Source organism: Tyto alba, unplaced genomic scaffold (assembly GCF_018691265.1).
Source record: "Tyto alba isolate M040663 unplaced genomic scaffold, T.alba_DEE_v4.0 Super-Scaffold_33, whole genome shotgun sequence".
In the NCBI taxonomy this organism is placed as follows: Eukaryota; Metazoa; Chordata; class Aves; order Strigiformes; family Tytonidae; genus Tyto; species Tyto alba.
This window is the reverse complement of record NW_024881308.1, coordinates 7,019,423-7,046,041: the sequence shown is the minus strand read 5'-3', so window position 1 is coordinate 7,046,041 and position 26,619 is coordinate 7,019,423. Positions and strand designations below refer to the sequence as shown.

General features: G+C 54.0%; 1 protein-coding gene across 1 annotated transcript in view; it reads right to left on the bottom strand.

The window, feature by feature from the left end:
* Positions 1-25,838, bottom strand: part of JPH2 (junctophilin 2) — a 33,477-nt gene extending 7,639 nt beyond the window's left edge. The window contains exons 1-3 of the mRNA XM_033003680.2: positions 25,134-25,838; positions 17,162-17,945; positions 1,417-1,535 (exon numbers count right to left, since the gene is read on the bottom strand). Coding sequence (XP_032859571.2) covers positions 1,417-1,535; positions 17,162-17,945; positions 25,134-25,512 — 1,282 coding nt within the window. The 5' untranslated portion in view covers positions 25,513-25,838. The remainder of the gene's footprint in view (positions 1-1,416; positions 1,536-17,161; positions 17,946-25,133) is intronic.
* Positions 25,839-26,619: the final 781 nt, after the last annotated feature.

Below are 26,619 nucleotides of genomic sequence, written 5' to 3'. Positions count from 1 at the left end.
AGCACTCGGGGAGCCAGGAGCAGAGAGTCTGGGCTGCTTCAGGCATTTTGCAGAGACCATTTCAATTGTCTCATTCAGTTGCCATGGGTGGAAAAAATAATCTAGCTAGATGACAAAAACCTCGATCAGGAATTCCAGTTTCCTTTGCCTCTGTGCTATAAATACCCCAGTGTGCAAAGGGTGAATGTGGAGCTGTGAGTGGCAGCTGGGGGGCTTATGTCAGGATCAGGAGATGTTTAGCTATTGTTAAATGAAGTGCCACATGCTGGCTCAGGCCCATGCCCGGGCGCTGTGGTGTTTCCCCACTCAAAGCCAGCTCTGACGGGTCTTGCTGGGCGGTGGGGAGGAACGGGCAGCCCTCCAGCATGGCATCTCCCCAGTTAGTAGGTGCAGGGCAAGGTGGGAGTAGAGTGAATTTAGGCAAAACTGTCAGCATGGCTCTCCCCAGCCAAGCGCTGGGTGTGAGCTGTTCCCCTTCCTCTCTGCGTGCCCTGTGCTGGGGTGTAGTTACTGGAGACCTGGAGGCACTGAAATCAGAGCAGGAGCAGGCAGCAGGTTTTGCTGAGCGGGAGTCAACCTTTGGCTTCTACCCCCAGTTTTGCCACTGTGATGGTCCTCTGTGATCCTGCCTCAGCAGCCACAGGGCACTTGTTCTGGGTAACAAAGCTGGATAATAAGAAAGACAGAATAAAAACATAGGCACTTGGATCCTTGGTTTCTGCTCTGTTATTACCTTCCCTCTCTGGAAAGGAAAGCTTCCCAGGAAGAACATATCTCTAGCTAACTCAGTCTAGGGAAAGGTAATGGCATTCACAATGCTGTTTCTAATATTACACTTCCTATCTACTAATCCTCAGTGCTTGGTCTCAGAGGAACCTCCCGAGTGTTTTCCCAGCCAAATAATCAGCAGTGATGCAAACAAATAAATAGGGAATCGGGGAAGTAGTATTTTGTATTAGCAACTTTCTTATAGGATATTACAGCCCCTAATTAGCCGAGTCTGACTGTACCCCAGTGTGGTGTGGGGCCCCACAGGATATGGCTTTGTGAGCCAATGTTCAAAGCTTTCCAAGAAAAAGTCATAACGGATATATCTACAGGAGCACTGCAAACAAACCCAAGCTCACTGCCTGCCCTGTCTGGTGCTGGGAGGGCTTCAGCGCATGGAGAAACATGAGGGGAAGTTGAGGGACTCTGGGTTTTTCCTCCAGGCTACGGTAACATATTCCAGCAGGTAAACCAGTGGTATAAAGAGGACAGCAAATCATCCAGGGCAGGGAGCTGGCTGAACTTGCTCAAATGAGGATTTAGGATAGACAGGAGGGCAACTTGTGGAGTTATAAAGCAGGTGAAACATTAGAACTGATTCCCCCAGAAAATTGCAAAATCCCGCTTGGAAGATGACTCTGGTCCTACCTGGCTGGTAGAAATCTGGGGAGAGCTCCCTGGCCATCATCCTGGCTATGCCCGATTCGTTGTTAGCTGCCTGAGCTGCCTGCTCAGACCCTTCAGCCTTGGCTTTGGCATGAGCCGTCCTGTGGAGAGACGAGGGGACAACAGTGAGCACCATCTGAGTCAAGATTGTTCCAGCTCGAGCACTGGACCATGCCAGCCCATCTGGCGTAACAGCACTCAGCACTCGCCCACTTGTCCCAAAACCCCCCACACTCAAGAAGAAAAGACCAGATTTTCAACAAGTAAGAGGCACAGATGGTTAAGGCCAAGGTGTGAAGGTTGCACGTAGCCATGCAAGGGGACGGGGCGGGTATCTTTGCAAACGCGAGCATGTTCACGTATGCTGTAAAAGGGGCTTGCCACCGTGCTGCGAAGCACTCAAAACCTAGCTCAGAAGAATGCCTAAAGCACCACCACAGGCATCTTTGGAGCATAAGGGGACAATAATGTGATGGCTGAACACTGCTGTGCTGTCACCAGCCCTGAGCTGCTGCACCTCGCCAGAGGCAGCGTGCCCCTGCCCAGCACACCGGACACGTTTTACCCCAAATGTCTCTCCCGTAGCTCTCCAGCAAAAAACACACATGGTCCAAGGGGCTGCTTTACTCTCTGCAGCCCAGGGGGCTGCTCTCACCGGTGCTAGGAAAGGCAGAGCTACTGGCTGCCTCTCAGCTTGACTCCCGGAGTCCTTTCCACCCCTTCCCAGCACATCTCCTCCTTGCTCTGTGGGGCGATCAGAGTTATCTCGCTGGCCGGCTGTCATATTCCTCGCATGCCTCAGACTCAAGGCCCTGTGATCTTTATGCTAAAAGCAGGGTTGGCTTTACATCCCAGCTGCTCGCAGTCTGGGAAGGAGCTGACTTCAAACAGCAAAATCGCACCTTAAAAATAAGGGAGGGTGAAGCACCGTATAGTCAGCTGCTTTGCTCCACCTGGTGCTGACAGAGAGCTGCTTTCCCCGTGCTCTCACTATCACGTTTGCTGAGGCTCCCCATATCTCCCTTGCTGAATGTAATGGAGCATACACTGGCTGCACTTGCAAAACCATCTATTTTTGTGTGGACAGTTAGATAAGCAGCTAGCAGCCCTCAAACACCAATTCACTATGAATTACAACTTTTAATGTGGTTTTAGGGTGTCTGATGAGCCCTTTTCAGGCTCAGGTTGTTATCTGGTCATGTGTTAGGACAAGAAATGAGGAAAGATGCAGTTCTCATCCCTGCAGTGAAAATGCTCCAGGGGAATTTTTGGACTGTCAGTCATGAAATCAGGATTAATTCTTTCCCATTAAACTGAGGTGCAGTTTTCATACAAGACTAGCTGTAGTCTGAATACATACACATACATACATACACACACCTCCCCCATTCTGAGTAGCTGCAGGGAAAGAACTAAATGTAGGGCATTAATCCCAACTGATACAGGCAACAGTGTGACTTGACAGGGAGCCGAAAACACTGTTCAGGGCCCTGCGATAGAGAAGAGGGTGAGGAGCTGCTGTGGCTCAGCCTGTCTCTCCCTGGGATGACATCCTGCTCGGCTGGAGCCATGATTCACCTCTCTGCCCACACTCACATGTTATCTCCCCACTTCCTCTGCAGGCTGAGCTGCCTGGGATTGCTGTTGTTCTTGGTCTTTTAACCCAAAATTATTACAGCTCCTGAAAAACCCAGAGACAAGACACGATGAGGCAGAAAACAGCTATTTTAAACCGCTGCTCACAAGCAGGAGGTCTGAGGCAGCTCTGAACAGAGAAAGCACCTCCTTTTTTGGTAGCATATAATCAGCATGATTAATTCTACTATAATCTGGCAGGGGCCAAGGGGGGATGTTTCTGTGCTCTCCATGCCTGGGGGACGGAGCGGGCTGGGTGCGCTGTGCGTGGAGCATGCAGCCTGCCTGGTGCTGGCCCTGGGAAGAAGCTTTCAAAGTGAGGATCCAGCTCTTCACCTTGGCAGGACGTGCGCTAGCCCCTGGCTTTGTCCTGCTGCTCTTGGAGTACGGGATTCACTCTACAGAGATAAAATCCTGCCTTTCAGCCACTCACTGGACCAGGGAGAGGCTATTCCAGCCACTTCCCAGCCAGACAACCAGCCAGTGGCCCCATCTGGGGGAACAGCAAGGCAGCTCCTGGCAAGTGGGTGGATGCCTTCCTAAAGGTGACTTCCAAAAAAGTAAACTAGTAGTGGACTGGATGCAGGGTCTGCTCCCTCCGCTAGTAAGGACAAAGCCAGACTCATGTTGATGTGTTACCAAATGGGTGCAAATGGCTCCCACATGCTCGTCTCTCCCCCAGCATCTGGGGCCAATGCAAGGGAACAGTCTAGGGGTGTGGGAGGTGACAAGGCACTCCCAATTATTCTCTTCTCTTGTTGGAGATTTTCTTTCCTCCAGAGAAGCTACTGGACACTATCTGGCCGCTGCATGGGGCTTGAGTACTGCAATTCCTGTGGGTAAAGAGATGGCGAGGCCGGGAAGACCCCAGCCTGGGTTGCAGAGGCTGCGGTGAGGATGCTGTGGGTGGTGGGGAGCTGAGCCAGCTGGGCTGAGCCATCGCTGTGAGCCACTGTGGTTCCAAGGTTAGCAGGGCTCTACAACGAGCCCTCCTGGGCACAGAGGGGCGTGAGGCCATGGGGCAGCTCCCGAGCTCCACACACGGAGCTGCAACAGCAAGCTGAGCGGCACGACTTTGGGATCCTCCACTGCCCTGCAGATGCGAGCTGCATGGCAGCTTTGCCCAGCTCCCTCGCTCTGCAGGACACGGCCAAACTCTGCCCCTGTCCCCCTGCTTGCAAAGTCATCCAGAAATGTTTCATTTGAGGGGACTAAGATCAACACAGCTGCAGCTTCAAATCTGGCACCTCCGGCACACCACGTGTTGGCCCTGCAACATGCCGAGGAGGCCGTGGCACAAGGGATGCTGATGCCCTGAGCTGGGTCCCTCTGTCGCTGAGATCATTTATTACAGCAGCAGCCAAGTGATGAACATCTGGCTTATGGAGACACAGCATGGTGTTTTAAGTACATCATCCCTGGCTGTGCTGTGCACCGCTGGGGCACAAAGGGAAGGCACTGCTGCTCACAGCCCTCCAAAAAGCCACGCTGAGGGTTTAGTAACACCGTGACAAAGCACAGCCTGGAGGAAAAGGACCAGCCATAACAATAACATCTGACTTGCCTAGAGTATTTCTGCATTTATTATTTATCCACATGGCTGGCAGTGCCTGGGAGCTCAATGCAGAATAAAACTTGGCCATGGCTGTAAAGCAGGAAACAAATAGCAGCCACTCTGGGACAGCCCAGCGCACACAACCTGCAGCACAAAAGCCTCTCCCAGCCCATGGTGGGGGAGCTACCAGGCACAGTAGTGAAAAAAAAAAACACCTCAGGCAGGTTTGAGGGAGGCAGGAAGGTGATCTTCGAACCTTAGACATGAAACATATAAGAGGAAAAATTTCTTCCAAGGTTAAGAGTTGCTCAAAAAACCGAATCAGCTTTTGCAAAAAGGAAAATTCTGGCCTTTTCCTATATGCATATAAATTTGATACTTTTCAGGCAGCACTTGAATCAGGGACACACTTTTTTACTTACTGCTGGTTGTGCTGTTAGCTCACAGCACTCCTGCAGAAAGCAGCCTGTGCAAAAACTAACAGAGGAGAAAGTCTGGAGGCGGAGGAGGCCAGGGTGAAACTGAAACAGAGACTCATGGGTTTTATAGCATCCAGCAGTAGAATTCAAAAGCCCGTTTTCAAGGCAGTGCTGGAAAATGAGCCACCAACATTAAACACATCCAACCGGGGGCAATAAACACAAAGAGGGGCCTTTACAAACCAACACTGATGCTCCCTGTCCCAAGCGAGGCAGTACCGCCCGGGATGAGCACTTCCCAGGTTCACACTGAGCCATCTCCCCCAGTAGCGCCATTAAAAATAGCTCCGGTGGATTCTTTGCGAGGAGGAGCAGCAGCCCTGCGCCAGGGCGAGGGGAGGTATGTGGGCAATGCCTGCAGCCCCCGGCCCAGCCTCGCTGCTGCTGCCTCCCAGCAGCACCGGCTGGGTCACGGCGGCTGCTCGGGGCAGGGACGGGGGGGAAGAGGGAGGGTTAAATGCATCTGCTGCTTTATTTGCTCCTCTGGCATGGCTCTAATGCTCTAATTGTTTTTGTACTAGTGCAGGACAGAGTACCACTCCTGTCCTTCCTGGCTCTCTCCCAGAAACACTGCCTGAATCATTCCTCTGACTGCTACTAAAATCCTCTGTGGACACACGAGCTGCAGCTGAGCACCGTGCTAACAGGTGAGACCCAAAGCCATGCCAGCATTCCCCTCTCTTTGGACAGTTTATGCAGTTTTGCACATCCACATTGGATTAGACTGTAAATGAGATTGGAATTAGCGGAGAATAGTGCAAATACCAGACAGGACTGGGGTGCCTGCAGGTGCAGTAATGACCTTGTGGCTAGAAATAGGGATAGAGCTCAGTTCTCTGTCCAAGCTATTGCACATTTGCTTACTAAGGGAAAGACAGACCTGTCCAGCACCGTCTTTCCTTCTCTGGGGTCTCCCCCCTCTCATTGATTCAGCAAACCCTGAGAAAGGGCCAACTGAACAACCTTTTATTGACATTCTTAATATCACAAGCTGCCAAAAAGGCCGATAAGCAAATGTGATTCATCACTCAGCTCTAGGAAGGGAGACTTCAGCTAAACTCTCATCTCCTAGAAACTGGCTTTTCCACTGCCAGTCAAATCCCTGCTCCAGCATCCAGCAGGAATCATTTTGTCCTTCTGAAGAAACTTAAGATAATGGTTTGTCTTGGCAGGAATGTTTGCAGCACTCAGAAGGGACAAAGGGAAAGCTACAGAAATGCTTTTGCTGATGGAAACATGGTCCCTTCTGCATTCACACTGAAGAGCAAGGACACACAGACCTGATCAACACAGACCTCTGTTGAGGTTTGGATTAGATGACCTTTAAAGGTCCCTTCCAACCCAAACCATTCTATGATTCTATGACCTGACCAGGACAGTCACCTTCTGGCTTCTCTGTTTTCCACACTGTCTTTAGACACGTGTCACCTCTATAGTTGGAGCATCCCTTTCTTCCCGCTCAGTCCCATTCCACCTCCTTTGTGCCTGTCCCTCTGCCTCCATGTGCATGCAGATACCAGCAAATCTCTGCTATCCCCATTTGCCTGGAACCAGCTCATGGGACGAATTTCGCTTTACAGTCCATCTCTTGTGCCACTTGCCCTGTCCACAGTCAAACCCACCTGTGTGTCCCACCCCATGGGCGTCCTGCCCTGAGAGCCAGCTGTACTTTTCACCCTCCTTTCACTCTTTTTGCTCCATCACTCATGTGCACATACCCACTCAATTTAGACTCCGATATCCCTGGGGTGTGTGAGTCTTTGCTAGTTTATATGACGGACTCTGTACCTGCAAGGTGTGATCTAAATTATGAATTAAGCCTAAATCAACACAAACTGCCTCCTAAAGGAAACATCTCCATATCACTGTAAAAGAAACCCCAAAAGAGAAGCCACCCTGCCACTGCAGAGCAGCTCTGCCCTTCAGCCTCCCTTCCCTTGCAGCCAGCTCATGAGATGCCCCAGGCTTTTCACTCACAGTACCAGCACTTACACAGAAGTGGTGGCACTCTGTACATGCCCAGGCTATTTAGCTGGATAAATCAGATCTTTTCTCCTTCCCTCCACAGAAAGAACATGAACAGGCCACTCAGCCAGGAGTAAAAGCATCCTTTTCTGTGCAATGATTCAGGAGCGCAGGCCTGGCAGAGCTCCCTGCCACCTAACGAGCTCAGCAAGCATTAGCCTTTATGATTACTTGGTGAATTTTTAAAATACCGAAATGTTATCCTCAGCTCTAAATAGCTCAGAGCCACTTGCATCTTTCACCAAGGGATACTTCCCTTCGGAACAGTTAAAGTGATATTAATCTTGAAGCAGACAGATCTGCAGCTGTCTTCAATAAGACGACAACCTACGCACCCCAGCCTTGCGTACGGGAGATTTGCTCAATTAATCTCCGCTGCCCTGGCTGCCCTGCGAGCCGAGCAGGACCGGGTGGGCAGCTAGCCGTCAGGGCTCGGCTGTGCCAGCCCGCACGGGAGCCCACGGGCTGCGATGGGCCGGCTGGGCAGGCATAGAGCACAGCTGCTCTCCGTTTCCCCCGCAGCCCTCGGATGCCAGCTGGCAGCTGCCCAGAGCCGGCTCTAAATGGAGCGGTGCAAGCCGGAGCCTGCCGGCTCTAAGGGCTGCTGGCCACCGGTCCAGGCATCACAGCCACGGGGCCACTGCACTGGCCCCAGACAGGCAGCTCCTCACCCTGCCCGAGCCATCTTGCCAGTGAGGCCAGGCTGCGAGCAGCCCATGAGAGCATCCACAGAGGTATCTTTGGGGAAAAAGAAGGGGGGGATTTGCAGCTGCCAAATGGACTCCTGCCCCTGGTCCATTCTCCTCCGTGCTGCCCTGGGTGCAGATCAAGCAGAACCCAGAGGAGTGACTCACAGCCTTGGGACTAGGTACAAACACCACTGATTTCTTCCAGCTTCCACCACACCAAAAGGGCTCAGCTAGCGTTCTCAGGACCCTTATTTAATTAGCTACCTCTGCAAGACCAAAGCAGCTGGGTTATCCCACTGAAAAGTGCATCAAAACATCTTTACAGCACATATGCAATCAGGGTCTTCCGGCCTTTCATCCCTCACGTGCTCCCACCCTCCTGCTGGTACCTGCACCGAGTGGGCAGGGGCTGCTCCCTGCCCTGCCCAGGGGAATGAATTCCCACTTCCAAGAAAACACCAGGGCTGCAGCAATCACTTGGTTCAAGGGAGCCCAACCTGGCCCAGGAGCTCCTGCCCAGCCCCAGGCTCTGCCAAACGGATGGCCTCCACAAGCTGAGCATGTTTTACCTGATTGCCAGCGCTGCCAGCACTAGAATGGGTCAGAAAATGTGTGTTTTCTTTCCAAGATTGTTGCTTTTTTCAATTAAAAGTTTTAGAAAATTCTAATTCAAATCTTTTTCAGATTTCAGCAATGCAAACCAAAGGACTGAGGAACTGCACTATCTGCTTTATGATTTTATTTCCCCGGTGAAAAAAGAAAAGCAGGAAAACTTTTTTTTTTATTTTTTTGAGGAAATGAAAGCAGGCAGATTTCTTAAAATATTGCATTTGGTCAGAAGCCAAATTATTCATCAAAATTTAGGGCAGAATCATTTTTCTCCCAGCCCCATGGGTCTCTCCAGTTGACATTCACAGATATGAGGTCCAGGAGAAAAAAGAGAGGGAGCAGGGAGCTGCAAGAGGTGCCAGCCCACCGCCCGGGTTGCAGCACCCACGTCCCCTGCACACCCACACCCGGGGCTGCTGAGGGCACCCCGGGTGGGTGGGACACCAGGTCCCTCCCGGCGCTCACTGGAGGCTCAGCAGGCCTCAGAGGAGCAAAATGACAGAAACCTGGGCTCAGAAAACCGAAGGGCTCTGGCTCAGCACCAGGATAAGCTGAAAAAAATGCACCTCCTCCAGGCTTTATATCTCAGGCTTTATATTTAAATCAGACATTTTACTTAAATATTTTTTCTTTTTCAAGATAAGCCAATTTCACATTCCCCTGAAATGACGATAACCTCTGAGCAAAGCCTGACTGAATCAGATGATTTTCAAGCCCGGCTCCCTGCCGGCTGATTTCAAGCATTTGGATGGGAGTCAGAGCCTTCCTGCCTGCTCCACGAAGCACCAGATCAAATGAACGAGAAGCTACCATTTTCCACAGTCATTTTTGCAGATTAAAGTCACGCTTCATTTTTCCCTTTCTGTGCTTGTAAGCTGTTGAGATAAGGATTTCCCACAAGGTCGGGATGAACAGCCCATTAATTCCCCTTGCCCTGCCTGGCTGGCTGGCTACCTGAGTCACACCCATCCCTGGACCTGACGTCCTGCCATCCCAACTCTGCTCCTCTTGAGGGGATCCCTGAAAGCCACAGTCCTGCTTGCTTCAACCCCAAAGACCTGGGAAGCCCTGGAGAAAGCAGTTTGCTGCCCAAAAGATGCTTTTGCCTTGGAGCTACTGAAAGTGCACGCTCCTTCTTACCCTAATAGGGCATGAAAGTGCCTAAGAAAATTCATGTGAGGCGGGTGGAAAACAGATAAAGCCGTGCACACCCTTCTCTGGAGTCAAAATGCATCAGCGTAACAAGCACGGTGGGCCAAAAATGTGTCAGTGCTGGAATGGCAGCCAGCCCGGGCTGGGGATGAGGCCGTTCCAGGAAAGGGCTGAAAGAAAGGGGTAAAGGCATCACGCCATCACTCATTTCACAGCACCAAACCCCTCTAGCCCGCAAACCCCTGCACACAGCCGGGACACATCGTGGGGGTCCCGCAGCTGGGGGAGGTCTCTGATCCTGGTGCTGGACCCTAACCCTGGCACTGGCTGTCCCCATGGCCTCACGGGACCAGGGATGGAGAGGAGCTCACCTGAATCCTGCTGCCTGCTCCCTGCCCGGCTCCAGCGGCCAGGACAGCAGGGGTGAACGGTGAGTCCAAGGGCTCTTTGGGGTGGGATGAGGGTCAGGTGTCAGTTCAAGACAGGCGATACTTCTACAGAGCTGCAGACTGATGCACTGGGGCAGCAAACCCACAAAACCCCAGCCCAACAAAGCCTAAACCAGCCCTGCTCAGTCCCCATCATGAGGCTGTAAAGACCAAGACCCCGCTCTAGGACAGGAGCTGGGTGTCCCCCATCTCCAAGATGCGAGTGACACAAAGTCCCTGAGCTCCCGATCCGGGGTGCAGGGAGGCTCGGGTGGAAGTATTCCTCCTAACCAAACCACACAGGGTGACAACACACCACCATGGCACAAGGCAGCCTTAGGTGTTATTGGCCCAAGAGGTTTGAAGGAAACCCAAACTGAAGTGGTCCTGGCCACGGTGGCACAGGCCAGGCAGGTTTCCCCCCGTCATCCCTATGGGTGGTTATCCTGGATACTGACCTCAGTTTGTGCTGATAAGCCATGTGGAGGAGGTCATGCCTGCTGAGGAGCTGCAAGGGGAAAGGGTCTTTATTCACCTGGTTTCATGGGAAAGAGTGAACACTGCTGGCATCAGTGCTGCGCAGAAAGTGGGAGAGTCCCAGCCCCGGGCACCAGTTGGTATGGAAATAGTTGCCAGCGACTGGGTTTCTATTAACCAAGAGTGAATGAAACACGATTATCTTCTTTATAAACAAACCAGGCTCTGTGAAAAATGTCTTTGCTGGGAGAGCGGGTCCCCTCACCGCTGTGTCCTGGCACCCAGCTACGGCAGAAGCTGTGTGGCTGCCCTCGTTTCTCCCTGCCCACGTCTGAGCCCTGCCCGCAGAAGCACAGAGATGCTCATTCCCACTGTGGGGGCTGTGGGGGCAGCCAGAACACCCAGCCCTTGAGGACCTGCCCTCGGCTCCTGCCACTCGGCCACCTCCAGGTGTGCTTGGCATGAGCCTCCCCCTGCACCCTGTGGGGTGTCTGGGGGGGGATTTTAATGAAGCCAGTGTAATCCTGTCCCCCTCTTCACCTGCACCCACCTATCTTTTAAGCCCCCCAGGAGGCCAGGCTGCAGAGTCTTTGGTGTCTGATTGCACAGCTGCAGAAATGCTGCTTCCAACTCCTGTGTCTCTCCCTGGCAGCTCCCACTCGGTGGTGAATCGTAGCCAATATTGCACCCGGGGCCAGGACAAGCTCTGCCCATCTCCTGCCTGCTGCTGCCTCCTCGTTACCCGCCCATCCATCACACGGGGGTGTGCAGTCCCGGAGCAAAGAGATCCTGAAGCTGGAATGGCAGAGGAAGATCAGCTACTCTCCCAAGCAAGGAGCCCCCCAGGCAGGGACCGCCTTGAACCACTGCTGCTGCCCACTCTCGTGGGGTGGCCATGAGCATCCTGCTTAAAAGTCTAGGAGTGCCCACACCTCTGGCTTTTCAAAAGCCCAAAGGAAAGCAGAAAGTAAAGGATATTTTAAAAAAGCCTAAAATTCTTTCAGAGCAAATTCCAAGTCTGGGCACTGGGGTTCAACAGACCTGAAAATCTCAGGTGCAAACTGGGATTTTCAGGAAAATCCCAGTCCCAGCCTGGCCTTGGGGAAGCCGAGCTGCACTGTCAGCCCCGGGATGGTTGACAAGGCCATGGCCATCAGACCAGCCTGGCTCTGCCCTGGACACAGGTCATGTCTCACCAGAGAGGTGCATTGGGAAGACATCACTTTGGTTGCCCACCTTCCCAACCAGTGGCATAAATCCCTGAGAGCACCGGGGAGGGAGGGCAGGAGCCCGCCGGGGCAGAGCCGTGCCAAATAAAGCACCTTATCGGAGGAAGCGCACGGCTGCGCTCCAGCGGCGTGGGCTGCCGTGGCCCCGGCTCTCAGCTGTCGCGCTCGGGCAGCGCTGATAAAGCCCTGCTCTGCCTGCCCTTATTTAGTCAGGAGGCTCTGCTGACTCCAGTGATTTCTGGACGTCATTTGCACCACACAGCCGCGTTCCCGGAGGAGATGCTCGCTGCCGCCTGGCCACGCAGCCTGGAAACGCTGAGTGCAGGGAGACAGCGGCAGCGCTGCCGGGAATGCAGCCAGGCAGGGGAGGCTTGGAAGGCGATACGGGAGCCATCGAGCACTCTTGTTCTTTGAAGGGAGAGCTAAGACGTGTCCCAAAACCATGGCTATGGACAGAAAGCCAGCTTTGGCTTCAAAACCAGGCGACAGGTCACACTATGAAGGATGCCCATGGGGCACTGCCAGGGAAGCCACACTGGTGTGGTTTCTGACGCCAAATGCTCATCGCAGCTCTGCAACGCTTTAACGCAGCCCAGGCTCACCACGACGAGTAAACCCCACTTTAGCAGGAATTAATGCCTCACATTGCAGAACGCAGTCTAGAAATTCTTACAGGTATCTATCCAAGCAGCACTACTGCAGGAGATCTATAGATACTACATTAAAACAAAAAATAAATCCAAAATGTATTCATTTTTAATTGCACTCTCCAGGCATAAAACACCCAGATGCACAGGGTCAGAATCTGAAGACAAACAGATGAAGTTCAGCAGCCATTATTGACTCTGTTATCTTGCTTTCTTATTGATCCTGGGACATGTGGCAGATATATCTGAGGTGTTGTTTACAGAATGTACACCCGTCAAACAACTTCAGAGTGTGGCCAGACCAATGCCTTGCAGGACCCATGGCCAAGTCCCTCCATTGATTTTGATCCAAGTCAATGGGAAGCACAACCGCATGCAGAGGCAGAGCACAGCAGACACTGTTGCAGTGGGACAGAGGTGGGATTTGCAGTATACACATTCATTTTGTTCCCCAAAAGTGACAGTGAGAAGGAAATCCCCTGTACGAGCTGACTGGCTACTGAGCATACAGCTTTTAAAAAATCAAAGGTTCCCCCTGCAGCCATTCCTGCCTTTCCTCTTGCATTTTAATTTAATTTTATTTAATTTAATTTAATTTTATTTTATTTTATTTTAATCTATTCTGTAAAGAAAGCTGACCACTTCCATGCTCCTTCTCCCTCCTTTCAGTGGGACCATCCTCCCCACGTGACAGGTGAGCATGTACTGCACAGGCAGCACCTCTGGGTGCTGCTGCTCCCCAAGCACCCAGGCGTGCAGAGCACCCCATTTGGCACCAACTCACACACCCAGAAAATTCCAGGGCAGCTGTTACACACCCTGGCGTGGCTTTTAACTGGCTCACTCATGGCTTGGTGGCGGCTGTCCCCTCCTCGCAGGGGCTGGCGGGGGCCAGACCTGCTAGTTTTCCTCCAGCCAGCTTATCCACTTAAGCACCAGGGAGATGAGGTCCCGGCTGTGATCCCAGGACCTCACCACCTTTCCCACCCACCCCAACATTTTTTCAAGGGATCCCCAGAAAAGGTGGAGGGATGCAGTGGGTGCCTTCACCCAGCACCACAGGAACAGCCACATTGCAGATCTGAGGGGAATCCCCTGGGATCACAGCAAGGAAATCCCCAGGGCACCAGCAGCACAGGGCACAGCTAACAGACATCCTAGAGCCGCGTGGGTTAACCCCTGTGTCCACCTGTGGTTTGCCCTGGGCAGGAGTGATGCTGTGTCTGCTGGCTGCTGCAGAGGCTGCACTTCAGGATGACTTTCCTCCTGAGTGACGGCAGTCTGGGGGAGGATTCAGCATACTTCAACTTTCATTAGCTCCGTCCCATTAGCTGATCCCCAGCGCTGCTGACAGATGTGCCCTGAGTTTCTGCCCAACGTCTGAGCAGCACCAAGGCCCTTTGCCTGGGGTGAGGGGGCAGCCGGCTGAGCTGGATGGGCTGTTCAGGACAGCATGACCCCATGCCAAATGATTTTCACTAAACTCATGAAAAAAAGAATGCAAAAACCCCACTGTTCCCCCAACCGGTGGCGAGGCGATGCCAGCTCTGTCCTCAACCTCTTGCACAATGGGGAATGCAGCTGGATTGCTGACCCGGGAGGATTCGGGAGGGAGCCGAGGAGGCCAGGGCAGGCAGTGGGGCAGGCTGGCCCCCCCAGGCCAAGCAGGCAGGTGGGACGGGAGCTGCAAAGCAGCCCTGGTGCCTCGGACACCCTCAGAGCAGAGCGTGGGACAAGGCAGGTTTGCTGATGGCAGCTGACCATCGTCCCTGAACGTCACTGCTCTCCTGCCTGTCCCCACGGGCAGACCACAGGCAGCGTGCCCACCAGCGCACCCCCAGAGCTCGGGCACGTGCCTGGGATTCCTGCGGTGTAACTGGCCGAGGCAGCTTCCAGTGCTTGGGCTGGTTTTGCTCAGGATTTCTATCCCTAAAGAGCCTTTTATGGTGCAAAAGAGTGAAATCTGGTCTTCTCCTGACATTCCTCCTCCAGACAGCGGAAGGCTGGATGTTACAGTAGTTTAGCTCTGCAAGGGGCTCCCCCCTGACTGCCAGAAGCAAATGAAGCTCAAACGTTCATATACAACAGCACAGGTACACAGAGCTAGTCAGGTGTCTGCACAGGCTGGCTGCTCTGTCCTGCTAATTAGTTCCTAGCAATAATCTTACATACAGTTATGTCACACCTTTCCCCAAATTAGGATTTGTGTAGCCTCAAAGATGGGTTTTTTTGGCATCTGTCATCCAAGGAGAAATACAAATGCTTCATCTGGAAAACTCTATCTTGCTGTTACGAGCTAGGGCAATGCTAATGATAGTCCAGCCCTTTTATAAACCGTAATAATTGATTTTCACAATCTGTCTGCAATGACTCTGTCCTCAGTGTGGAAACTGAGGCGAGGTTCATGGCCAAAGAGAAAGTCAGTGGCAGAGCTGGGGTTTAACTTAACGATCTTCTTGAGGCAAAATTATCTATATTTACCCTCAACCCCAAGGTTGAGCTGAAAGGAAGAGGAAGGAGAGCATTAGTCAGACTTTCAAAAGGCAGCAGGTAGAGTGAGTGGCTCTGCTGAGAGCAACAGACACCAGGAATAAACTCTGATGGAAATGGTGAGTTACTTTTACAAGACAGAGGAGCCCAAATTCTCCTCTTGCGGTGGGTGCAGCTCAGCTGAATGGGACCAGGAGCATCACACTGCGGGGAAAGCGGCGTGAGCTTCCTCTGCTGCAACCACCACACTACCGCAGGGTCTGCTAGGGGAGGACTCCCTGGAGGAAACTGGCTTTAACGTCTTACTTCCTCCAGCCCTGAGGTTTCCTTAATAGGAAATTATTCCCCAGCCACGCTGGGGAGGGATGCAGTCCCAGCCAGGGCAGCGAGTGCATTCCAGCCCCTGATGGAAAACACTGCAGAGCCGCTTTTGATCCAAAGTGTAAATAGTGTATAATAAAAAGAGGCTTGTGTAAACTGGTTGAGCTCTCAGGGAGCAGCTTTTGCAGTTCCAGCCTCCTTATTTACGGGCGCGTAGCACCACAGCCTCACGCTTTTCCCAGTCACGGCAAAGCTGGTGTTGGGCTGAGCTTGCCCTCCTGGGAGGCTCCAACAGACCCCATGCCGTCCCAGCCTGTTATTTTTATCCAGCTGGCCCTGCATGGCATTTCACTTGCAATCCTACCAGTTTCTCTCCACCAGTCTCCGAGGCAACTGGTTTTTGCTAAAAAAACAATCATGCTCCCCGCAAAACTTTGGAGCAGAAAGAGCAGCCAGGAGAGTAAAGCCAGGGTTTCTCAGAGAGGAGAGATGGGGTTTGGGAACAGGTGCCCTCCCCACTGCCATTATTTCCCATCTCTGCTTCGTAATGAAGTAACTGAAAATTAAACAGCACTAAAAAGGAGCAAGACAGGACGGCCTTGGAATCCCAACCACTGCCCAGCAGCTGAGCAAAGCCTGCACGGGGCGAGGTTTTGATGGAGAGGCAAGATGAAACTTTGAGGTCTGTCACAACCATGTTTCCCTGAGGAAGAGGAGAGGGGCGAAGGCTCTGTCCTTGCCTGATGATCTCTGGTCTCTGCCAGGCTGGCTCCGAGGCTGTCAGGAACGCTGTGGGAGGAGGAGCGCGCTACCGGCACAGCTCGGACACAGGCAGGGACACGAGCACAAGGAGGTTTTCCCCTGCCCTTTCTGGGCAGTCCCCAGAGCCCCTCTTTCATCTCCTCTCTCCTCCATGCCAGGAGGGACGCTGGAGCAATTAGCACTTTCCTTTCCTGCCCATTTCCAAAGCAGATAATTCTGAGAGGGACCCACCTGTCTGGTCCCAAGATACCAGGAGGTGCTGGGGCAGCGCAGCGCCTGGCGGTGCCCACGCATCTACCAGCACAAGGGGACACGGGTGCACGGAGAGGCAGCCACGCGTCCCCGGGCACACTGCTGGCTCGGCAGCCCTCTTCCCACCCCTGGGGACAAACCCAGCTGAGCCCTCCCCGCTTCCTCCTTTCCCAGCGTCCTAAAGCATCGCGGGCTCTGGAATGTGGCTGTGTGCCGCGGGATCCGGGTCAGCCATCTGCCCTGGCTCCGGCTGCTGCCCCCTTCGTGGCAGAAACACTCATGTAAAACCTGACCAAGGGTAGCTGGGTCCTGGGGGGCAGATGGAGCTCCCCAAGGCAGCCCCTTCCTCGGTTTAGTACCTGCCGTAGGTCCTGCCTCCCAGTCCGCAGCATCCCAGCACAGCAGTACTTGTTCCAGAGAGCCCACTACACCAAGCTGCTAAAATTAAGCAACAACCCTAATGCAGCTCATAAACAAAGCCACACTGGGGGCTCTGGGGCCAAGCTGTGCTCTGCTGCAGACCAGATTTATCTGGGACACATCTCACTTGCTGCTCATGAACCTGTTGGATTTACTGCAGCCAAACCCCACTGTTTCTCATCCTGCCCTGTCAACGGCCCAGCGGCTCGGCAGCCTGGCACAGCACCAGGGTGCTCCCCATCCCACTGGCTCCTGCTCCCCGTTTGTGCTGAGCGCTGGCACCAGTCCCCATGGATCATCAGGGCTGCAGGGGGACAGGAGAATGAGCAAGAAAGAGGACAGGTCCTGAACACACCTGAGCTGCCGTGAGGGCCCTCGGCCCTGATCCGCCAGCAATTAGTACGAAGAATTAAATAGAAATTGTGGAGAGCTGCATTTAACCCCACCAGCAGTGCACAGTGAGGAGGCACGTAGCATGGCTCCAGAGGGACACGTGGGATGGGGACCACCACCACCACCACCACGGGGACCTGCATGTTGGAGCCCCAAGCACCTACCTGGACGCCGCGATCTCTGACTTCTGCCGGGCAATGGCCGCAGCCCTCTGAGCCCCCTCCACACTCCTGTCCACCTTCTGTCGGATCTTGGCGCTCTTGAGGGGTATCACACGCTTCTTCATGCCCTTGACAAGGACATTGTGACGGTACTTGCCCTCCTCCTTCTTGCCATCAGGCAGCGTGGTGCAGCCGTAGCCATGCCGCAGGTTGTCCAGCCACTCGCCCTCGTACTTCAGCCCGCTGGAGCGCTCGCTGACGCCGAAGCCGGCACGCTTGTCGTTCTTCCACTCGCCCATGTAGGTCTCCGTGGTGGTGGCGTCGATGTCGGACTCGAAGGGGGGGTACTCCTCACCCTCGGCGCCCTCGCCCAGGCTGACGGTGGAGGTGGCGTCGCTGGCAGCCGAGCTGATCCCGCTCTCGCTCTTGAGGAAGCTGACTCGGCTCTTCTGGCTGGCCAGGGACGACTTGGACTCGGACTTCTTCAGCTTCCCCAGCAAGGAGCCCCTGCGGAAGAGCCCCCCCTTCTTGGGCTTGCTGGCCTCCGCCTCGGCGTAGAGGCTGAGGGCGAAGCCCCCGCGGGTGATGGTGGGCGAGAGGGTCAGGCTCTCGGGGTTGGCGGCGGGGGAGTCCTGCTGGGGCAGGGTGCCGTTGCTGTGCTCGCTCCGCAGGGACGAGAGGGAGGTACGCAGCGGGGAGCGGACCACGGAGGCCATGCCGTAGGGCACGCTCTGCCGCACGCCGTAGCCGTGCCGCATGCCGTTGGTGAACTGGCCCTGGTACGTGCCTGCGGGAGAGAGGAGGGACGGGGTGAAAAGGCAGCTCGCTCCTGGGTGAGCCAGCGGAAGGTGGGCTGCGGGGTAGCGCTGCCCTAGAGCAGACATACACACCTTCCCTCGACGAGAGGAGCCTCAACTCCACTAGCGCTCACCCGCATGCAAAAGCAGCCGTCCCCAGGGAGCGGAGGGGAGAGGACACAAGCCCAAGAGCCGCTGCTGGCAGGTGACGGCTCGTCGGAAAGGAGCTGGGGCGCCAGGGGACACGGGTGCCAACCCACAGCCACGTAACAGATGAGGTCTGGATTTGCATCCAGAGCAGGGAGCGGGAGGCAGCTCCGCAGGGATGGAGTTTGGGCTGTGCTGAGAGGGTGGCAGCAGCCCCAGCAGACACGCGAGCTGCGGTGGCACAGCTCTCCTTGGCTCGGTGACAGTCCCTTTCAGCCCATTCTGCAGTTTGTCACTCACAGGCTGCCAGGACGAGCTCTAGACCCCCAACTCAGACTCCTGGCCATAGTACAGGCTGCCCCGGTACCTGCAGCTGTATCTGCTTGACCCTGACATACAGCTTCTCTGTGGTCCCAAGACCAAGGCTTGTGCCATGCTGCACAAAGCAAGAGAACGGTGAAAAAGGGAGGAGAGGAGCAGAGCAGCGCTGTGTGGGGTTCCTCCAGCTCTGCCCCGAAAAAACACCACCCTACCATGCTCCTCCAGACCCAGCTCAAGAGGGCACATCGTCATATGATGGGGGACACGGAGAGGATTATGTTCACCATGGCCAGGACTGCAGCCCATGTACGAGACCCTGCTAAGAGCCAGCAGGACCTTGGCAGTGACACCTTGAAGGACGGGGGGAAACACATTGCTCCTCTCCAAACCTGTGTATTTGCAGGCTCCAGAAGAGTGGAGACCACTGGTCTGATTTTTCTCACCAGGATGTCCAGAGACTTAAATTACTAGCATCGAAGCCACTTGCAAGAAGATCTCCTAGGGAGGGCAGGAGGGCTGGTGGGGCAGCCTTCGCCTGCAGCACCCACACTCACGTGCCAGCCCAGCAGGCTGCGAGGGTCGGTGCACCCCCGCTGAGCCCCGCGGGATGGGATGGGATAAGCCATCTCCCTGGCTTGGCTCTCCTCAGTCTGTAAATGCAGTTGCCTCAGAAACCAGCAAACCGCCTAAAACAAAAGCAACACTCGGCTCTGCTCCTGGCATTACAGGACCTGGAATGGGCCACCCCAGACCAGCACCCTGCAGGGTAGAGGCTGTCGCCAGCCCCCCATCCCAGAGCAGGGGCAGAGGTTGCTGTGGGAGCACAAATGCCCTTGAAAAGGCCATTCTACTCTTTTAGTCTCCCAGGTGCTGCTTCATGCAAGCAAAGGGCCAACCATGCTAGGGGCGTTTTCACAGGCATCTGTCCTAAACCTGCACCCTCTTGGGGTCCCGGGGAGGCTCAGCAGGGTCAGGCTGAGGCAGAAAGGGGTGGCCTGTCTTCAGGGCATTCATCTCCCCACTCAGACATGTTACTGAGACCAGGGATGACCCTGCTTCCCCGGGAGCAAATCCAGTTCCTTCTTTGGTGATTGTGGGAGTGCATATTTTACAGTCTCCCAGGCCACTTCTGCAGCATAATCTCTCCTCCCAAGCTTCAGGTTTCGTTGAAATCCTCTTTGGACCTGCCTGTGGGGTGTTAATTTACAGCGCTGGGGGCCAGGAAAGACAAGAAGTGCCCAAGCAAGCAGCAGCTGCTGCCCCAGGGTGAGCCGCCCCCCGCCAGCCCCTGCCCACCCCGTGGCACATGGGATTTTGGGCTCCCTGCAACAGTTGGCCTCCCCTACTAAAAAAAGTAAGGGTTCAGGTAGTACAGAGCATCTGCAGGCTGTGGCCAGGCATGGGGAGCAGCCTGCCAGAGGCTGAAGCTCCAATAGGATAAATAAGGTGGGCAGCGTGGGTTTGGGTGTAAGCAGGGAGCCAAGGACCATCGCTGGAGATGCCCAGCTGTTTGGGTGTGTTCCTCACCATGCTCCCAAATCCCCCCCTAAAAAATGGTGATGAGTCTTCCTAGCACAAAATGAAGTTGCAGAGACCCCTGTACTATCCCCATGTCCCTCCCCACCGAGGGCCGGTGAAGCTGGTGCTCCATCCCACCCGCCCAGCCAGTGCGCAGGGCTGACACACGATTGGGGTGACATTGGAGACCTCCCTCTAGGACAGGAAAACCTCACACACAGCCAGCTGATAGTGCCACTGTGTTAATCCCCTGGAAGAGGAACTCTGGAAAAGGGTCACAAGTTTAGGGGGGCTCAGCTGCTCCCCGGGTGAAGGTCAGAGCAGCCACTGCCCCCAGCAAGTCCCCAGCACCCTCTATCCTCTGAGGCAGCACCGGGGCCACCTGGATGGGAAAAGCCTTGTGGCACAGCAGGTCTTCATGGAGCAGAGATGGGGGTGCCACTTCTCGGGAGCACACGTGCCTACCCTCAACACAAGGTTTTACACCAGCTCTTCAGGCTGGTCTCAGCTGCCTGATTTCAGCCCATATTGGACAAGCAACGCCGTCCCTTCGGCTCACGGTGTGACCAAACCTGCCAACTCCATCCAGCTTAACGGCGGGCACCAACACACTGTGCTGCCCAGCCAACGTGGGGGGGAGCAGGCACTGCCGTGTCCCTGTCATGCTGCAATTCAGTGCCCAGCTGAGGCTTTGTGCCAGGGCAGAGCCATAAACCACCCTTGAAGTCGAGCCAGAGGCTGCTGAGAGCGGCTGGATGTGCCGGCGGCCGTGCGTCAGAGCACACAAGGTTTGAGCGGAGCCAAGCCCTGGCTCACCAACACATCCCAGTGCAGCCAGTTCAAGAGAGAATGGGGCTGTGCAAACACCCTCTGAACCGCTGGCAGTTGCTGAGCAGGGCTGCACATTCCTGAGCCACCGCTACCCCTTGAACGTCAGAGCAGCCTGGGCAAGGGGGGACAGGCAGGACACAAAATTGCCAGCCAGGCAGCCACGTACTTACATGTGTCTGAGGTTCTGTAAAAAATAATAAAAAAAAACCAGTGGATGTGGAAAAAAAAAAAAATAAATCTCTATTTAGGATGAAAACGGGACAGAGCCCCGCTTCTCTGCCTCCCCAGACCTCTCTGATTCCCCAGGGCAGTGGGACAGAGCTACCTAACCCCATCAGGGTGTGGTTACTGGAGGACAGGACCCCAATAATCCTTTATTACCTGCATTTTTTCTTGTCATAATGACAAAAAACACTGGTTCCTCTGCGACCCTCCAATTCGCCCTGGCAGCAGGACAGGATGGTGCCTCACTGCATCAAAAGCGAAAGCTTCAGCTCCGGGTGCACACCCAGCCTGGCAGCAAGGGCCCGATGTCAGCAGCATCACATCACCCCTTCCCAGCCCGCCTCAACTCTAGTATAATTAGCGATGACTGCAAATAATACAAACAACCAGGTAAATAATGCAAACAACTCAAATTGTATCACTGCCCTGTGATCCTCTGCTGTTACCCAGATACTGTGATGACAGACGTGTTAGAAGAACTCAGTGTAAAAGGCCAGGAACATTAAATCAATGCACAGCACCACGTGCAAGACAGGCCAATGAAAACCTAGTGCTTCTTTTTGGTGCCAGCAGTACTATCTGATGGGTTCTGTTGGAAAAGAAAGGCAGAACAAAACCAGAGAGGGATAAAAATATTCACAGCATTAACTCACGGGTCAGATTCAGGCACACAGGAGCTTTGCTACAGAGGCAGCAGACACAAGTCAGCACCATCTCGGCTCTCCCAGAGCCTGTTCCTGCTTCCCCGGCCACGGTCCCACGGATCCTGCTCCCTCTGCCCCAGCCCAGGCCCCTTCCCACCGCACTTTCCCTGTCCTGGGCAGCCGAGGAGTTGGCATTGCTCCATATCACCCCATTTCATCTCTCCCAGTAAAGCACACTTCTGCATTTCTTTTTCCCCTTTCTTGTGGTCTCGTGATCACTGAATGGTCTAATTGTTTCCGCATGCAGTTAATTGACACCACTGTTTTCTCTTAGCGCCCTAGGGACCAAATTGCAGAGTGAAAAATAAGTTGGTTCTAGGCTGCTTCAATTGCAGGTAAGTTTTTCCCCCGCATATAGATAAATATCAACAGTTATTTGTATAGCAAAGCCCAGCTCTGGGTCTGGATCCTGTGCATGCAGTACGATTCTGCAGTGGGACTTTTTACTGCAGTAAAACTTGACTGGGTCAAGCACTCTGACTCAAAAGCACAAAAGTATCCAAAAAATGAGGTCTTGTTTAGAGCGGAGACAAAACCTACAGGTGGAAGTCAAGTAACTAGGTGGTCATTCATAGCTTAGGTTGCAAAATGATGAGTTCCTTCATGTTGCGCCCTCTGCACCACCAGTCACCATCCGCTTTAGCTGGCGCATCCTGTCCCTATAAAGGGCTCTGAGCTCTTTGCTGGTGAATATACATACGTATATTCAGCTTGGATACTCAAGGAAATATATCATAGTGTCACATCTCTGCCCAGCCACACCAGGAGCCCTGAGCCCCTCGGTTGATTTCAATCAACATTACAGAAGGTGAACTCTTTAAGCCATCAGTCTCCCATAGTTTTCACAGAAATGGGCCCTTGGTACTGAGAGAAAAAGAAAACAACCCACACAGTGCCTGGGCTAAAGCATACCAGGAGTCCACTTCTTATTAGACGCCAAAAATCTATACATGATTTCCAAAAGCTTCACTGCAGATTTGGACTTTATTTAGCCACCAACCTCTGCCAGCCACAAGATAAAATATACTTACAGGGTGTCTGTGATTTGTAAGTGCATTTTAAAGTATAAAGTTTTTATGTGTGTGTGTATATATATATATATATATATATATATATAAAATCTATTTTAAAACATTAGAATCGACTACATATCCCTGAAATCCACAGGCAGCCCAACCATGACTGAAAGCTCCTAACGACCTGGCAAGAGCCACACGTTCCCAGAGCCCTCTTCCTCGCGTGGCTGGCTTCCAGGGGGCTTGGGAACCATGTCCCCGACTTGAGGGACGGCAGGTTTCCAAAGCCTTTCCAGATGTTTTTCTTGGCAACCTCAACTTCAACTATTAACAGGTCCAATTAGCAACCTGACCACATCTGGATCTTGCAGATGGTTACTGGGGACAGGTGAGGAGACAAAACAGGAGCAGGTCCTGCAAATTAGTAAGATCATCCCACCCCTGCCCAGACGTGATGCTGGCTGGAGATCCTCATCTTGGCTGCGGGTGCAGCTTTCTACGTGTTCCCGTACCATCAGAGCAGCTCACGCGTCGAATGAACAGCTCGGACCAGCCAGGTCGTGATGGTCCAACGCAAGGACAGTCGCTGGGCACCGGGTGCACCCCCCGTGAGCCAGGCCTGGCTGGGCCCCGGGGGCTCAGCTTCATCTTCACCGATCGGGGCTAAACTGCCAACCTCGGGCAGCACCAGGGATCAGGCAGATGGCACGTTCTTGGGTGCGGGACGACACCCCGGGGAGTGCTATGCTGACTGAAGCAATCTATATTATATATCCTTACAGGAGAAAATCTTGACTCATCTCTCCCCCTCTTCTGTCGCAAGCTTTCAGTCCATGATCTAATCAAATATAAACTCCTACGTCAAATTTTGCCTCTCAAAATTCTCTACAACGTTGACTCAAAATTCAGTCACCCTGCACCCTTAGAAGAAAATACATTTTAGGAAGCAGTGAGGAAGTGGACATGCAAATCCATTGGAGACTTTGACATCTTCAGAATGAAATTCCCAATGGCAGCCATTGCTGACAATTCTCTGATTGCTGCTCGTTACTCATCAGAGCACACCTTACACATAACCTGCACATCCTACGGCCACACGTGAAGGTTCTGCAATGCACATGTATGTGTTAGCCTGAACTCTTGCTGCCACCGTGCAGCATGCACAGCTCAGCGTTCAACCGTTCCACGGCCACAGGACAGAGCAGGGAGAAAATTTAAGGAGCTGGAGGGGTGAATAAGTTCCTGTCTGTCCCTATGACCTCCAAGGGCACAAAGAAATTCAGTCAACTTCAAGACTGTATTATGAGGCTTAAAGTTAGCCATGTACCTATTGAGAAATATTTATGTAAAAGCATAACCCTGACAGCCAGTCTTGAATTAGCCCATTCTTCTAATGTTTATAAATCCAATGCTTTTCATTCTGAAGATTTATACCATTACCATTATTTTTCCTTACAAACCAACTCCATAGCCTGTCCTAGATAAATATAGATGCAATTCTGATCCATATTTTGAAGGGTATTTCTTTCAAATCAGCCCCTCTATTTAGCTGTCCTAAATATGGCAGCCTGGAACATTACAGTACTGAAGAGCTACAGAATTACTTGCAGAGAGATTCTTGCAATGTTTCTAGCCCCAGAATTACCTCTAATACAAGAACACAATTAGTCCGAGCAATTACAGAGCACAACAAATATCGGACTATGCAGTGCATTTGTGTACTAGCGGGGCTTGAGATCTTCCAAGTAATCGAAGGGATTTATTTTAGAGAAAGACGTGTGACTACGTATTCTAAATGGTTTAGATGAACTCAACCAACGCAGCTCAGCAAAGCAGATGTCCAGGCAGCCCATCAGGGGCCTGCAAGCAATGTTTAATGCATAGGCAAAGCACACTACGATGCCGTGGGTGGCTTACATCCGATGTGAAAATATTCACAACTTGCTGCCTGGGGAGCGAGTGAACCGCTCGCTGCAGTTGTGCACCAGCGAGGAATTTCTGGTTTAGTTCGGCGATGAACTGCAAGAACCAGTCCCTGGGGAACCAGGAGTCACAGACTACACAAATCAAGTTGGTTGGTGTTAACTATTGGTAGAGACACTCGAGAGCAGCTCCGGAGGGAGGGGTGGTGGGGGCAATGCTCCTGCTGCTCCTCCCTCGTGTCCGCAGACGGGGAGCCGCACGCACTGGGGGATCAGGGCACACACATACATTCACGAGGCGGCCATGCCCCCAGCCCTGCTTCTTGACTGAAGCAGCTCAGTGGCTCACTGTAGCCCATTGTGCCTGCCTGGACCTCGCTAGCGGGGATAAAACCAGCTCAGCCCTTCAGTGGGGACAACAAACAGCCTCTGCCATCATGGGCTGGGTATCACACTGTCCATCACCCTCCCAGCCCCTCCGGAGTCACCCTTACCTCCGTCAGCGTACGTCTCGGTGCCATAGCCATCCTGCAGACCATTATTCCAGGTACCTTCGTACTTGGCTCCACTGCTCATGCTCTGCCTCGCGCCGTACCGTCCCTTAAAGCCATGGGTCCACTCGCCTCTGTAAACCCACCGTCCTTTGGTCTCGATTCCTAGGCCGTGCCTCTTGCCTTGGGACCAGTAGCCTTCGTAGGTGTTGCCACTGGGCCACGTGTATATGCCCACCACTTCGAAGCCATAGTTCCAGGAGCCCGAGTACTCGCCCTGGCCCTTGGGGCCGGTGCAGATGCCATGTCCGTGGGCTTTGCCCCCTTCCCAGCCCCCGCAATAGGCGCCTCCATCATCGAAATCGAACCTACCGCCGCTCATGGTACCCTGCTCAGCCGGGGTCCCCCCTCAGCCGGGCAGCTCTCCCAGGGGCAGAGCTCCAGGGCGCCGCTGCCGCATCCCCGAAGGGGCCGGGAGCGATCGCTCCTGCCTCGCCTCGCCCGGCCGAGGGGCCGGGGAACGGGAGGACGGAGAAATTGGAAGGAGGGGAGAGGGGCGGGCCGGACCCGAGCCCCCCCGGGAGGGGCAGCCGAGCCGCGCCGCTACCTGCCGCGCCCCGCGGGGTCCCGTCCCGAGCGGCCGCTGCCCGCTCCACTCTCCTCCCCCGCCGGGAGAAAGGTCAGCGCTGCCCTAACAAGGCCATCGGATCCCAGGAGCTGCTCCCAAAAATAACCCCCCCCCCGGAGCCCGGCCTCCGCCTCGGGGCCCTTTTATGAAGGAGGGAAGAGACACATCCCACCCCCCCCGCGCCCCGGGCAGGGATCCAGCGGGAGAAGAGGCTGGGAAAGTAAATGTCTGCTTAAAATAGCGCCTGGGAAGGGGGCGCGTCGCTCGCTCCGCACCGCCCGGGCGCACCGGGAGCCCCTCCGGGAGAGCCGGGCCCGCTCCGGGGGGCCGGGGCAGAGCCGGGGGGGGTGCCCGGGGCAGAGCCAGGGGGGGGGGTGCCCGGGGCAGAGCCGGGGGGGGGTGCCCGGGGCAGAGCCGGGGGGGGGGAAGGAGCCCAACGCGCCCAGGGGCAGGTTTGCTCGCACCGGTGTTTAAGCTGCAGAGTTGGAACAGGGAGTAAAAGCGCAGCCGTCACCTACAGCCCATGTCCTGCTCACCCCGGCTGCTGCTTTTAAAGTGAATTTGCAGAGCTGCTTTGAGGTAGTGAGAAAACATCAGTAGTAGTTGTTCCCCACCTGTCCCCAACAACAGCAAACTCACCAAAATCTCCCTTTGTTGAACAGCTGGCAGCATAATTTAGTCTACGTTTGGAAAAGAAAGGTGAGAGCCCACCCCTGGGACAGTTGCAGACACACTGAGTAGTGACAATCCACCTTGCCTCTAACAATCCATGTCATCAAACGCAGATGGCAGAGAGGACAAGGATTGAAACACCAGGTTCAAGCCCTCCCTTCTTCCAGTCACATCTGTCCCATCTCCTGA